Raw genomic sequence first — 14515 nt, forward strand, 5'->3', positions numbered from 1 at the left:
GAATGGGTAGAAATAAATTTTCATGTATCAAGGCTACAACCTTTTCCTACTTTTTCCTTAGTTGAAGAGGAACTCTACTCAATAGTAGAAACTACTGATTAACTCACATATACTTCCACTAAGACTCGGGGTAAGTATATATTGTATCTAATCTCTTCTGAATCAGCTTGTGATATAAAATAATTTACCACAAAGTAGCTTCAAATTGAAGTGACACCAAAGGCAAAGATATAGCCAACAAGATGATATGCAAATAAATCTTTTACTAAGTATTAATTTTGTATCTTTTATTCAATTCAACACCATTGTATTCCTCTAGAAACAAATGAAGTTAATAGGAGTCTCTGCAATATCTAAAAGTTCCCTAGGCATTTAAAAAAAGACCACAGTAAGAATCTTCAAGTAAACTCTTTGTGCTAATTTTTATAGGCCATTCTTAAGTGACACTATCAACAAAGTACATTTTTAAATGTGATAATCTGCTATATATTTTAAATTTAAACTAAGTAGAGCAAAATTTGGATCCTTTCATAGAGATGAGAAAAATAAAATTTACACTGTCATCACCAAATTTGTGTTTCTAAAACCAATGATCAATTATTGCAGAGTATTATAGTGCATACCTTTAATCCCAGCACTTAAGAGGGCAAAGGCAGGAGATCTCTGTAAGTTTGAGGAAAACCTGATCTACAGAGAGAGTACAAGGACAACCAGAGCTACATAGTGAGACCTATCTTAAAAAATAAAAATTAAAAAATAATAGTAGTACCTTCAACATTCAAAGAATACTACTTAACATAAAGAGAGACTCTGTCAGTGCCACTTTCAGCAAGATTACCTCATGAAGCTGACACTCACTGGGCTGTTCTGGGCAGTGATAGTGTACAATATAAATATTAAGTACCTCACAAAATCATTGGCTAAAAAATGTATTACCCAAGCCCGGAGTGATTATAACAAAATTAGTTTGGGCTGGAGAGATGGCTCAGTAGTTAAGAGCACTGACTACTTTTCCAGAGGTCCTGAGTTCAATTCCCAGCAACCACATGGTGGCTCACAACCATCTGTAATGGGATCTTCTGGTGCCCTCTTCTGGTGTATCTGATGACAGTGACAGTGTACTAACATGCATAAAATAAATAAATAAATAAGTTTATTATTAATGAGAGCTAAACTTTTAATGAAAGCAAAAGCAGAGTGAGCTTTTATTTGATGTTTTTTTTCTTTCTTTTAAGCCTGTGTATTTGTGGAAGTTAATGAACAACCTGCAGGGATCAGATTTTTCCTTCTACTATGTGGGTTCTAGGGACTGAACTCAGGTCATCAGTCTTAAAGCAAGTTCCTTTATCCAGAAAGCCATCTTTATGGTCCAATATATAACTATGCATACATTTTAGTTATTTGTCAACTAATTAATTTGGAATGAGAATTCAACCCGGTGACACTTGTTTCATTTCAGCCCCTGTTTCTCAAAGACAAGGCTTTATGGTGGTCTTGAACGTGAGGTCTACATGCTTAGCTACTACAACCGTTTACAGATATACATTGAGCTTGTAATAGTAGTTTGAGAAATGTAGTCTACAAAACTATAGAGATGCACACAAAAAATTGTGTAAAATGATACTCACCACAATGCTGTTTATCACAATATTAAAATTTCCAAGTTTATGATAGAAAAATGAGCAAATGATAGGACAAGCTCTAGTAGAACACATGCAACTTAAAACCATGCTTAGCCACACATAGAGGCTCACATGTATAACTCACTAACAGATACTATAAATTTAATGCTAGGGAATTCTCAAACAATTTCTTATGGTACACATACAAACAAATATTCTAATTTTCAGCTATTGACTTTCCTATTTAAACAAATCTAAATACAATGCTTTTTATTTAAAACAAAACAAGCCAAAAAAACCATCATGTGTAGAGCTGGGGTGATGGTTCAGCCATAAAGAAAGAGCACTTACTGCGCTTTTAGGAGTTAAGACTAGGTTCTCCACATCCACACAGTGACTAAAGATCACCAATAAATTCAGTTCCAGGATAGCTGATGCTTTCTTTTGGTGTCTAAGACTGCAGCATGCACATGTTGCACATAATCTCAAGCAAGCACACACATAATAATACAGAAATTCTTTTAAAAAAAACTTTTTAAAAAATACTTTTTAATACTACTGGTGTGGTGATACACAACTTTAATCCCAGCATTTGAGAGGCAGACGTAAGCGGCTCTCTGTTGACTTTGAAGCCAGTCTGGTCTATAGAGAAGTTCCAGGCAATGGGGTGTGTGTGTGTGTGTGTGTGTGTGTGTGTGTGTGTGTGTGTGTGTGTGTGTGTATAGAACCTGTCTAAAAACTGGGGGTGGGGTGGAGTTAGCTCATAGTTTAAAAGTACTTAATGCTGGGGCTGAAGAGATGGCTCAGTTGTAAAGAACACTTGATACACTTGCAGAAAACCCTTTTCTCATCACTCGTGTGGCATCTTTTTTTTTTCCCCATCCCCCACCCACCGGCCCACTCGTGTGGCATCTTACAACCATCTAGAACTACAGTTCTTTTTTTGATCTCCTTGGAGACTAGGCACCCAAGTGATTCACAGACATACATGCAGACAAACCATTAATACACATAAAAAAAATTAGAAAGTGCTTAACGCTCTTGGGGAAGAAAGTCTGTTCCCTAGCATGTTATGTTGGACACACTGAACAGGCTCTAACTCCAGCTCCAACGCAGGCTCTGGCTGCCACGGGCACCGCACTAACAACCCAACACACTCCTCCCTCCGACACACTATATGTAATTAAAAGTTAATACCTTTAACTTTAAAAAAAAGAGTATATTAAGAAGAGATCACACACAAAACAACGGCAGAAAAAAGTTAGCAGTTATTGAGGTCACGTTTCCAAGAATGACTTATAGAACAACATGGCAAAACTGGTTACTTTCCAGAGACTATGTCTACAAGCAATGCACTATCTGTAGTTATGGTTTGGAGCTCCAATATCCCTAAAAAAAAAAACCCAAAAGATTCTTCATAGGGTGATAGCATTGGGAGTGGTGGAGTCCAAGTCATATGTAGGCTTGGAGAGCTCCTTCAGGCATTTGGGGCATGACCTTGAAGGGGACTGAGTGTACCTTCATTCCTTGGATTGTGATGTGAGTAAAGTTTTGCTCTAGCTTCTGTCTTTCTGATGTATTATCTTGTTTATATTTTCCTTGATATACAGGCTCTAAGAAACAAGGTTAACTGAACATGGAGTAAAAACTTCTATAATTCATTATAAGTCATCAGGGAAAAGTCTTTGCTACCAAGCCTGACAACTGGAGTTTTATACTAGGGACCCAGATGCTAGAAGAGACCGACTCCTATAAATTGTCCTCGGACCTCCACATGTGCACTATGACATGCAGGTACCCACCCACAGACATGCACATGAAATCAATAACTACCCAGATCTCTTCTTTACCAAATCCAAAAATAAGAGTAAATTTGGTTTATCAGAGAGTAAATCTAGTCAGTGAAAACTCTAAATTTTAGTTTCAAAGAATTTAAGATTTTACTTTTTATTCTTAACTTTTTAAAAATGTATGTAAACTACAGCTCTAAATTAGATATAAAAGTCTATTTCTGTTGTGTCCATCTTTCATCTTGACCATTATTATCTTTGAATTTTCTTGCTTCATATTGCTGTGAATAAACCCACATACCTAATCATGTCCAAAATACTCTACATACTAATCATTTTACAGTACAACCACAATAAAACATGTAGTTTCTTTCATATTTTTTCCATTTGATCTAATTGTTTTACACATTTCGTCACCAAGCTACTTTAAATGGCATATGGGCAGGGGAGATAAAGATAGCTAAAGAAATTTGCTAAATGAATTCCATCCTCAGAAAGCACATACTAGTGGGAAGACACACCAAGTCTTTATGTCCTAACTTCCATACATGTACATGACACATGTACCTCCTACAATAATAATAAAAAATAAAATAAGGGGCTAAAAAAAAAACCTCAGTGATTAATAACATTTGATGCTCTCCAGAGAATCGAGGTTCTGCTCCCAGCACCCTCATGGTGACTAATCCATCTGTAACTCCAGTTCCTGGAGGATCTGACACCCTCGTCCTGCCTCTACAAGCACTAGGTATGAACATGGTGGAGACATTCAGACAAAACATCCATACACATAACATAAACATTAAATAAAAATAAAATCCAGTTTCATACTCTTTATTATGCTACTAAGGACTAAATGAACTTCATGCTAGGTAAGCAGTTCATCCTGAGCTATATTCCCAACCCTCCAACAACTCAATTTTTAAAAACAGACAAAATAATTGATAATGATTTCACCTTCACAAACAATAAAGGTATGCAAGTGGCTGAAAAACATATCTTAGAAAAGTAGTTTTTTTTTTTCACTAGTCATCAAAGAATGAGACAGTACAACAAGATACTAACCTATGCACAAAAAGATGAGTCAAATTTAAAAGAATGAAAACTCCAAAAGTTAACAGGAATATGGCAAAAACATCTTGTAAATTACTGATGGAAACAAAGTGTTGCCCATCTATTTTGGAAGCAATCTGTAATTTCCAAAAATGATGTAGAGTGTATGAGTTTACCATTACACTCTGGGTAGTATTCAACAAAAACCACAGCATTCATACACATAAAGACTTTTATGTAAATTTCACTCATTTATCTGTAATAACAAAATTTGAACATAAACTAGATGCTGGATCAACTATGGAATAAATCTGTCCAAATAAAGAAGAGGCTCATTTAGCTCACTACTCTGGAGGTTGTAAGGTCTAAATCTGTGGGATCCTAAACACTTCACAAAGGCTCCGGCTCCAAGTACATTGACGTATTACTTTAGAGGTTAGGTTTTCAATATACAAACTTCTGCAGGGTCCAATCAAATCACAGCATCCCTGTTATATAATCATTTATATATTTTCTTGATACGTTTCTCAATACCTAATCTGTCTTATTAGAAAATTTAAAAAAAAATCTTATATTTTGTTAAGAAAGAATCCAGAAAAATTTGCATACTCTATGAATCTTCTTATAAACAGTCTGAAGAGTACAAACAAGTTTACAGCAATGGAAGGCAGATCAGTAGTTGACAAAGATGAGAGAACTTACAAATGGGCACAAGGAAACTTTTGGGGTGATGAGTTTTGTTCACTATCACGACTGTGATAACAGTTCTATAAGCATACGTATATATGATAAATGCTAACACTGGGTAAGGTGATATACCTCAGCAGATAAAGGTACTTACTTCTATGCCTAATGACCTGAGCTTGATCCCCACAAAACCCATCAGGTATGAAAAGAGGGAACCAACTCCTGCAAGTTGTCTCTGACCTCTACACAACTGAAGTGGCATGTGCACAAACATACACAAACACACACATAACGCACACACATGTGAGCAAAATCAATAACTGTAAAACAACAAAACCCAAAAGCACCAAACTGTGACTTATAGTGTAGTTTACTATATATCTATTATATTTTAATTTAAAATATCATCTAAAAATAAATAAAAACCAATGAAGTACTTTAATGGCTTTGACTTACATTCTGTATTTAGGTATCTATAAATTTACTATACATTAACACTCAATTTTTCAGGCTGGAGAGATGGCTAGGTAGTTAAGAGGACTCACTGACAGCAATTCCAGAGGTCCTGAGTTCAATTCCCAGCAACCACATGGTGGCTCACAACTATCTGTAATATGATCTGATGCCTTCTCCTGGCATGTCAGCTATAACATATACCAAAAAAAAAAAAAAAAAAAAAAAAAAAAATCTAAAAAGTTTCTTTTTTAGTGCCTGTAGTTAAAAGATTAGGATAGTGGTAATAGTATTACATTAATAACTTAATGACTATTAAAAATTAAAATATCTCCTAAAAATGCTTCCATCATGCTTTAAAGATGTTAGACTTCAGAACATTAATAGATTAATGATATGTCTGAGGTAGGTATTAGTTTTTGTTTTTGTTTTGGTTTTTTTTTTTTTTTCTTTTTTTTTTTTCGGAGCTGGGGACCGAACCCAGGGCCTTGCACTTGCTAGGCAAGCGCTCTACCACTGAGCTAAATCCCCAACCCTGAGGTAGGTATTAGTTTTATAAGAGTTCAACAGTAATATATTTTTGATTTCCAATTAGGTAGCTTAACACTAATTTTCAATGAATATAGATTAAATAATATACTTTTAAATCCTTGGTTTTTGTCTATGATTTTGACCTTTATTGTAAGATAAACTACTTCCATAATACCACACACCGTCTTTTCTAGAACTAAAATAGATTATAGAAAGAATTTCTAAAGTATTTTTCAGTTTTGTTTTTATCTTACTCTAATCTTAAAGAAAATCACTGTAGTAAAACCGTAATGACAATACAGTCTAGCAATGATGTAATGAAAAGAAACGTACAAGATTATTCTAAGTAATGGATATGTTACCTGGCCACACCCAGGGGCAGTGCATAGAAAGGGTTTGTCATCACTCATATTCCACAGGTCCTTGTTTTATCTGTAACAAAGCACAAACCAAGAATGAAGTATTTTATGGTGTGTTTCAGAATGAAGAACAATTTCAAATATAAATTTCAAGATCTGAATTCCACCAAACACTTTTGCTGACATTTTTAATCCTGTCTTCTGTGGAAGCCCATGTAACAAAGCTGTGAACTTACTGAACCATGGATGGGGTAGAGTGCAAAACATTCTTCCCATAAAGTTCTAGAAAGAATTGCAAAAACTATTATGATTCAATGTATATGAAAGCACGAACAAGGAGGGAACACCCACATTATCTCTGGAAAAGGCAAAGCCCTAGGAAGAATATTCTTGGCTCCTTCATGTGACCAAAGATGGTAAAACCTAACACCAAGAGTATTCCCTTGTTTTTGATTAAGCTAACAGTCACCTCATGCTTTTCTTGACTTAATAATAAAAATGAGACTTTTTTTTTGGACCACTCTTGAGCTCAAATGCTGCCTGGGGTCTTCCTGGATCTCCACACAGGTTTCTGGAGTATTCTTTGATCTCCACACAGGTTTCTGGAGTATTCTTTGATCTCCACACAGGTTTCTGGAGTATTCTTTGATCTCCACACAGGTTTCTGGAGTATTCTTTCATCTGTAGAGATTTAGCTTCGTGGGCTACCAGGTGGGTCAACAATCTTCCACTTTACTATGAGAGTAGATATATGCAACATGCAAAAATCTGTGCTATAGAAAAGGGTTAGGGCACTCCATTGCGCTCTTTTGTGTCATTCAAAAAGAATATATCCCACACATCAGGCAGCCTTCCAAGGGTCAAACTACAGAGTTATGGAAGTCTTAAAGAAAGATCTATTCTGAAATTCTTGCTGAGTTTTTTTTTTTTAATCTTTTGGCTAAATATGTCTCATCTGAATATCTGTCTAAAACACCAATTAATTATAAGCAAACTCTTATTACTTTTTCATGTGGGCAAAGTACTATAGAAAACTCTCAAAAGGGACATATGATATAAATCTATATTCTGGCCTCTAGGTACCTCTTCTCCCAGCAGAGAAGCTAGGTGTGAGAGTCTTTTCTAGTATCTCTTACAAACACATAACCTGCAGCTGTTCAAGTACATCACATGAAATAGTTTAACATTTTACATAGAGCCCAAGCCAGCTAGTTAAAAGACAGATAGAGAAGACAAATTAATAAGATTAGAGATGAAAGGGGGACATCACAACAGGCAGCAAGGAAACTCAGAGCATCAAAAGGACATGTTTAAAAACTCTCAGCCCAGCAATCTGAAAAAAACCTAAAAGAAATGGATGGATTTTTTTGATGTATATGACCTGCCCAAGTTAAAGAGTAAATAATCATTTAAACAGATTCATTGAAATAGAAATAATAAATAAACTCTAACAATAACAACAACAAAAAGTCCAAGGCCAGATGGATTCAGCATAGAATTCTACCAGATCATCAAAGAAATAACACCAACACTCCTCAAATTATTCCACAATATAGTAACTAAAGAACATTTCCTAATTCTTTTTATGAAGCCACTATTATCCTAATACCATACAAAGATCTCACAAAAAAAAGAAAACTAAACACCCTTATCCCTTATGCATATAGATACAAAAATTCTCAACAAAATACTTGCAAATCAAATATAAGAATACATCAAGAGTTATCCACATGATCAAGTTAGCTCAATCCCAGAGATGCAGGGATAATTCAACATATGTAAACTGATAAACATAATCTACTACAGAAACAGACTAAAAAACAAAACCACATAATCATCTCATTAGGTGCAGAATAGGCCTTTGAAAACTACAACATCCTCTCATAATAAAAGTCCTGAAGAGACTAGGAATACAAGGATATACCTCAACATAATAAAAGACCATTTTAAGCAGGCCCACAGCCATATCAATCTAAATGGATTAAAACATAAAGCACATCTACTAAAATCAGGAATAAGACAAGGATGTCCATCTCTCTATAGCTAGTCAACGCAGTACTTAAGTCTTGGCTAGAGCAAATAACTGAAGGAAGTCAAGGGAGATACAAATAGGGGGGAAAATCAAATTATCTTTATTTGCAGAACACGCACGCACACACACGTGTTTATGTATCTCACCCTAAAACACTACCAGAGGGGTTGGGGATTTAGCTCAGTGGTAGAGCGCTTGCCTAGGAAGCGCAAGGCCCTGGGTTCGGTCCCCAGCTCCGGAAAAAAAAACAAAAAAAAAACAAAAAAAAAAACAACACTACCAGAATATTTACAGCTGATAAATATATTCAGCAAAGTAGTAGGATATAAAATTAAAATGCAAAAATCAGTAGCCTTCCTATATACAAATGACAGACTGTGAAAGAAATCACAGAAACAGTACCTTGAAAAATAGCCTTAAAAACTAAAACAAAGGGATAACTCTAATCAAGCAAGTGAAAGACATATATTATAGAAACTTAAAAGAACCTGAAGATATTAGATAATGGAAAGATCTTCCATGTCATGCATGGATTGGTAGAATATTGTAGTAACTGTGGTTATGGCTATCCTACCAAAGGCAAGCCATAATTTCAATGGAATCACCATAGAGATGTCAACATAATTCATCAAAGAAACTGGAAAAAAGATCTTCAATTATATGGGAACACAAAAGATCCAGGATAGCTAAAAGTATCCTGGGTAATAAAAGAAGTGTTGGAGGTATCACAATCTCAGATTTCAAATTATATTCTACACCCGCACCTAGGAGGCTGGGACAGAACTGGCTATATCTTCAAGGCCAGCTTGGTCTACCTAGTAAATCTGGGCCTGCCTAGACTATGAGTGAGAACTTGCTTCCATTAAATAAATAAGAAAGTAACAAAAGAAATGTTTTATTTAATAACAGCTGAGCTTTATTTTATTTTTTTAAAATAGCAAGATACAACATCAGAGAGTTTGGAAGCTCAAAGAAGTGGCAGCAAAACGAGTAACAAAAATTAAGACCTCAGCATATATTTAAACTACAAGAAAATTGATAATATGTCAGGTGTGTCAGTGCACATGCATAATCCCAGCACTTGGGAGGCAAAGGTAGGTGGATCTTTAAGCAAGTTACAAAGAAACTCTATTGGAGGTCGGGGAAAGAGAAGAAAGAAAAAGCAAAAGAAAAATAACTTGGAGGAAGATCAAAAACCGAAAGAAAAAAAAAAGAGGTAAATATTTATGGTCTAAGGATTATTTCTTAGCCAGGGAGGCAGCATGAAATGAGGGTCATAAAGCAACTACCATTTAATGACATCCCTTAGTGCTGAAAAGGCTTTCACTTTAGTAATAAAAAGGTTACAGCACAAAATGTTAAAGACAGAACAAGTATTGTTTAATAATTATGGCTTTACATAGTAAACAACTCAATGCATATAATATGATTTTAGTTCATCAAATTTCTTTTGAAAGTTGTTAAAATACGGCTGCAAATTCTTTGCAGTGCTCTTCTAATAATAAGAGTTTATTTTCCTTTCGTTGACTTGAGGTGGGTTTATAATTATTTCAACTAACAGTGCTGTGGAAATAACACAAGGTTAGGTCACAAGTCTTACACCCTCTGCCTGGTCATGTAGAACTCGCTTAGTCTTCAAACACTACTACTACTCAGGTCACTCTAGGTTAGTCTTCTCATCATGATGAAAGAGGACATTCAAAACTCCCATGTGGGGATTTATTCATCAAGAAACAGACAACTGTCGTCCTACTGTACTATGTCAACTTCTTGACCTGTATCTCTGTATTGTTTTGTCACAACTAGGTTTGGAACATTTCTGTATATGTATGACTTATCTCAGTAACCCATTTTTGGGCTCCTTAAAATTTTTACAAACCAGGGCTAGAGATACAGTGAGGTGAGAAAGTGATTTGTTTGCAAAACTAATGTATAGTTCAACAGAATTAAGATGGTTGAATTTTCATATTTGCTTCTTATATTCAACCTGTGTGACTCTCATTCAAGCAGCTTATGGAGAAACTCCTACTTGTATGTTCTTAAAGAATGAAAACAAAAAAGGAAAGATAACTAGTATTTATTATGACAGTAGCTTTTACTGGAGAATTTAGAAAGGACATTTGGGACCCATATAGGTTCTTGAACAACTTTATAGAAATTGATAGTACAGTTTATTTATAAAATTCACATCACTCTCAGAAAAGCAGTATATATGCCAGATTATTTAGATCCACACACTGCGATAGTTTTCCCTTCCCATGCAACAAGCAGAGTCAGGCAGAGGAAATCCAGAGGCCCGCCTGCCACCAAGCCACACCCAAGCCACTACAAATACAAGTACATGGCAGAAAGATGGAATGGCAAGTGGCACAGTTTGAGCATTATGAAGAGAGGTAGAACTAGAGGGTGAAGAGGAGCAGTCTGTTGTGAGTAGTCTGCCCTACTACCTAAGCACAGCACCATGCTGCTGCTGAGGGCTATGTCTGGGTCTGTGGCCAGACAGCATCAGGGGTCTGTGTCCATGTCTGTAGCTCACATTACCAATAAAGACTATTCAGACGGTCCTGGTTTGGGCTGCAGTCCCTCACTGGCTATGGCATTTCGACTGGGCAGTACATTTGAAGTGGTTCTGGTGGCATGGGGGTGAGTGAGCTGGCCAGGAGGCGTGAGAGCTGGTCCTGATACTTGCTGGCTGCACTGGATGAGCTAGCTGAGACAGTGCTGAAGAGCTCCCCCTGGTGGTGTGTGCATTGGTGGTGGGGTAGCAGAAGTAGTGGGGCTGACCAACTCAGCTACCACTTAGGCCGACTCCAGACAACTAACCCATTTATGAACTGCTAGAGAATGTGAAAGGGCCAGTGCTGTAGATCTATAGGATCTACACAACAGAGGGCAACAACAGAATATCTGAGAGGAGCCCGAGTGAAAACCCAGTACTGAAGCCAGAGGCCTCGAACCAGACCAGTGACTCATTGCAATGAACATTTGCAAGTAAAGATGTGTAGATAAAAGGGTATAGTGTATGACACGTCACAGCTTCTAGAACAAAATTTTTTTTTTATGTTTTGTTTGATTTCCTTTGGGGGGGATGTTGAAAGGGCAGAGGATAGATGGAGATGAGTGGGATTGGGATACATGATGTGAAACTCACAAAGAATCAATAAAAAGTTTTTAAATAAGTAAAAAAGAAGCTAGTTTCCCTCACCAGACATGTGGAATTCCATGATCCATGTTCCTGCTGACTGTAAAGAGCAAGGAAGCTACTTTTGCTGTGGTATTGATGACTGCAGAGACATAGACGTTCTACACTTTACCCTACCACCCTGCTCCCAAAAGCCATGGATGAGAACTCTTAATAAAATGTGATAATGGTACCGAAGAGTAGCTCTCCACAGCTGGGGAAGGAGTCAGCTTTAAGGAGCTGACCATAAGGAGTTTGACTAGGCTCCAGTGAGTAATGCAAATTGGAGACATTTTTTTTCCTTGGGGTGTGGGGGGTGAGTCACAAAGGTGGGGAGTATACCTGGGAAGGAAAAAAACAAAATACTTCCTAGAACAGTAGATATTGAGGGGCAGACATTATAATCAATAAAAATATTATGAAAAGAAAAAATGTCCCTCAATATCTACTATTCTAGGAAGTTTTTTTTTTTTTTTTTTTTTGAAATCAAGGTCTCATGTAGACCAGGTCAGCCAGTTTTGAGTCCCTGATGTTGACAGCTTCTTTTATTTATTTATTTTCTTAAGTATATCTTTTCCTTTTTCTTTTCTTTCCTTCTTTCCTTCCTTCCTTCCTTTTCTTTCTTTTGAGATAGAGTATCGTGATATAGACCATGCTGGAACTCATGTAATCTGCCTGCTACCCAAGTGCCAGGATTAACACAATGCCTGATCCTTATGTTTATTTTTAATTTGATTCTTTTGAGAATTGGGACACAAATATTGCATTTATGTTACCCCTCCTTTAACTTCTCTCCTTTCCCCCCTTCAAATTTATTTCCTTTTAATAAAAAAAACAAGTAGAATGTTTGGAACAATCTCATCTTGGAGATATAAAGAGCATGAATTTATCTGCTAATATTTTGTTTGGAATTTGTTTTACATTCATGTTCATCAGTAATACTATGTGTTATTTTGTGGTAGTTATAATCAAAGTTGGAATATGATAGTTCTTTTTTTATTTTCTAAAAGAACCTATGTAAAGGCTGATATTAGGGCTAGAGGGTTGGCTCAGTGGTTAAGAGCACTTGCTGTTCTCCTAGAGCACCCAGGTTCAATTCCTAGCACCCACAAACTTACAAGCATCTATAATCCCAGTCCAAAGGAGTCTGGTGCCCTCTTCTGGCTTCTGCAGGCACACCAGCCATGCATGTAGTGCCTGTGTATAGATGTAGGCAATACACTCACATAATAAACAACAGATAAATCTTTATGGGAAAAAAAGGTGTATTAATTCTTCCTTAAATATTAAAAGAAGTCACCAGTGAAACTATGAGTCTGGGGTTTTCGCTGTGGGAAGGTTTTAAGTCACAAACCCAGTATCTTTAAATAGATACAAATTAAAACATTTACATTAGTTTTATTTTCCAGGAATTTTTACATTTATGCTTTCAAATAAATATATTGGCCTATTAATAATATTCTCTCACTTTTTTCCATGTCCATTAGATCCACTGAGATCTCCTCTTTTAATTAATAATATTCTTTATTTTTCTTTGTCTTTAATCAGTTTTCCTAAGAGGTTAATTCATTTCCTTACTTTAAAATTTTGGCTTTCCCATTTGCTCCATTATATCCCTGTTGTCTAACTACCCAATGCCATTGTCACACTAAGACGAGCACTTAAACTAAATCTAATAAACCATAAACTGTTTATCTGAAAACAAACAACTTAAACCCCAGACCAAAAATATATTTCCACAAATAACTAAAGAAGGTCTATATAAATGGAAGTTATACCATCTTCACACACTGTAAGAGCAGTGAGATGGTAGTTCTGCTCCACGTAGTATCTTTCAGATCAAGGTCAGTCACAACCAAAATTTCAGCAGGTTTTGAATGGGAGGAGGAGGAGATTTGATTTTAAGATTTATAAAGGGCAAAGGCCCAAGAATAAGCAAGCTAATCCTGAATGATATAATCAAGCTTTAGAATCTATAAAAATAGGATATTATTATATTAAGACCTACTATTAAAACCAATAATCAAGATAGGATAGCTGTCAGCCAAATAAAAAACATAAAGCAATAGTAAAGTGAGTCCAGAAATAGATACACATATAAGACCACCTGACTTGTACAAAGGCTTCACTCTTAACTACATTTCAGTTGAAGAAATGATCTTTTCCAAATTTGGTTTTACAATTTTATATCAAAAGTATCAGACTTCACTAATAGTTGTAGAAAATACTCTTTACAACTCTGGCTAATCTTCTAAATAAACACGTCTAAAAACATACTATACAGGATATCAGTAGTTATAGAAAATACATTATAGCTAAATAAATTTAGGATATGCTGTATATGGGCTTCATTTGTTTATTGAGAGTCTTTAAAGCTATGTTGAATTAAGAAAAAAACAAAACCCACAAATCCTACCTTTCACCATCTCATACCATAAAATCAAGTCACATAAATAAGAGTTAGAACAATATGATAGCAATCTTCATGATTTTTATGTAGGCAAAATTTTCTTTAAAAAAAAAAAAGACATATTTTTACTTCGTAATTTTAAGTCTTTTGCCTGCATGTATGTGCACTGTCTGAGTGTGGTGGCTGCAGAGACCAGAAGAGAGCACCAAATCCCCTGGAGTTAAGACAGTTGTGAGTGGCCATCTAGATGCTAGAAACAAAGCCCGGATTCTCTGTAAGAACAGCAAATACTCAACTGCCCATTCATCTCTCTAGCACCAAAAGTTTCTTTAAAAAAACTTTTAAATCTGAGGTTACACATACCATCAAAGAACCATTTATTTAAAACTCACTAAGT

General features: G+C 35.7%; 1 protein-coding gene across 19 annotated transcripts in view; it reads right to left on the bottom strand.

Annotated features, from left to right (window-relative positions):
- Atf2 (activating transcription factor 2) overlaps window positions 1–14515 on the bottom strand; it is a 77108-nt gene that overhangs the window by 40079 nt on the left and 22514 nt on the right. For 17 of the 19 annotated variants that reach the window (XM_087654632.1, XM_087654621.1, XM_087654627.1 and 14 more), the window contains 1 exon segment: window positions 6499–6568. In XM_087654632.1, coding sequence (XP_087510758.1) covers window positions 6499–6523 — 25 coding nt within the window. In that variant the 5' untranslated portion in view covers window positions 6524–6568. 19 annotated transcript variants of the gene reach the window in all.

The sequence above is a fragment of the Rattus norvegicus genome, chromosome 3 (assembly GCF_021556685.1).
Source record: "Rattus norvegicus strain SHRSP/BbbUtx chromosome 3, alternate assembly SHRSP_T2T, whole genome shotgun sequence".
NCBI classification, from domain to species: domain Eukaryota; kingdom Metazoa; phylum Chordata; class Mammalia; order Rodentia; family Muridae; genus Rattus; species Rattus norvegicus.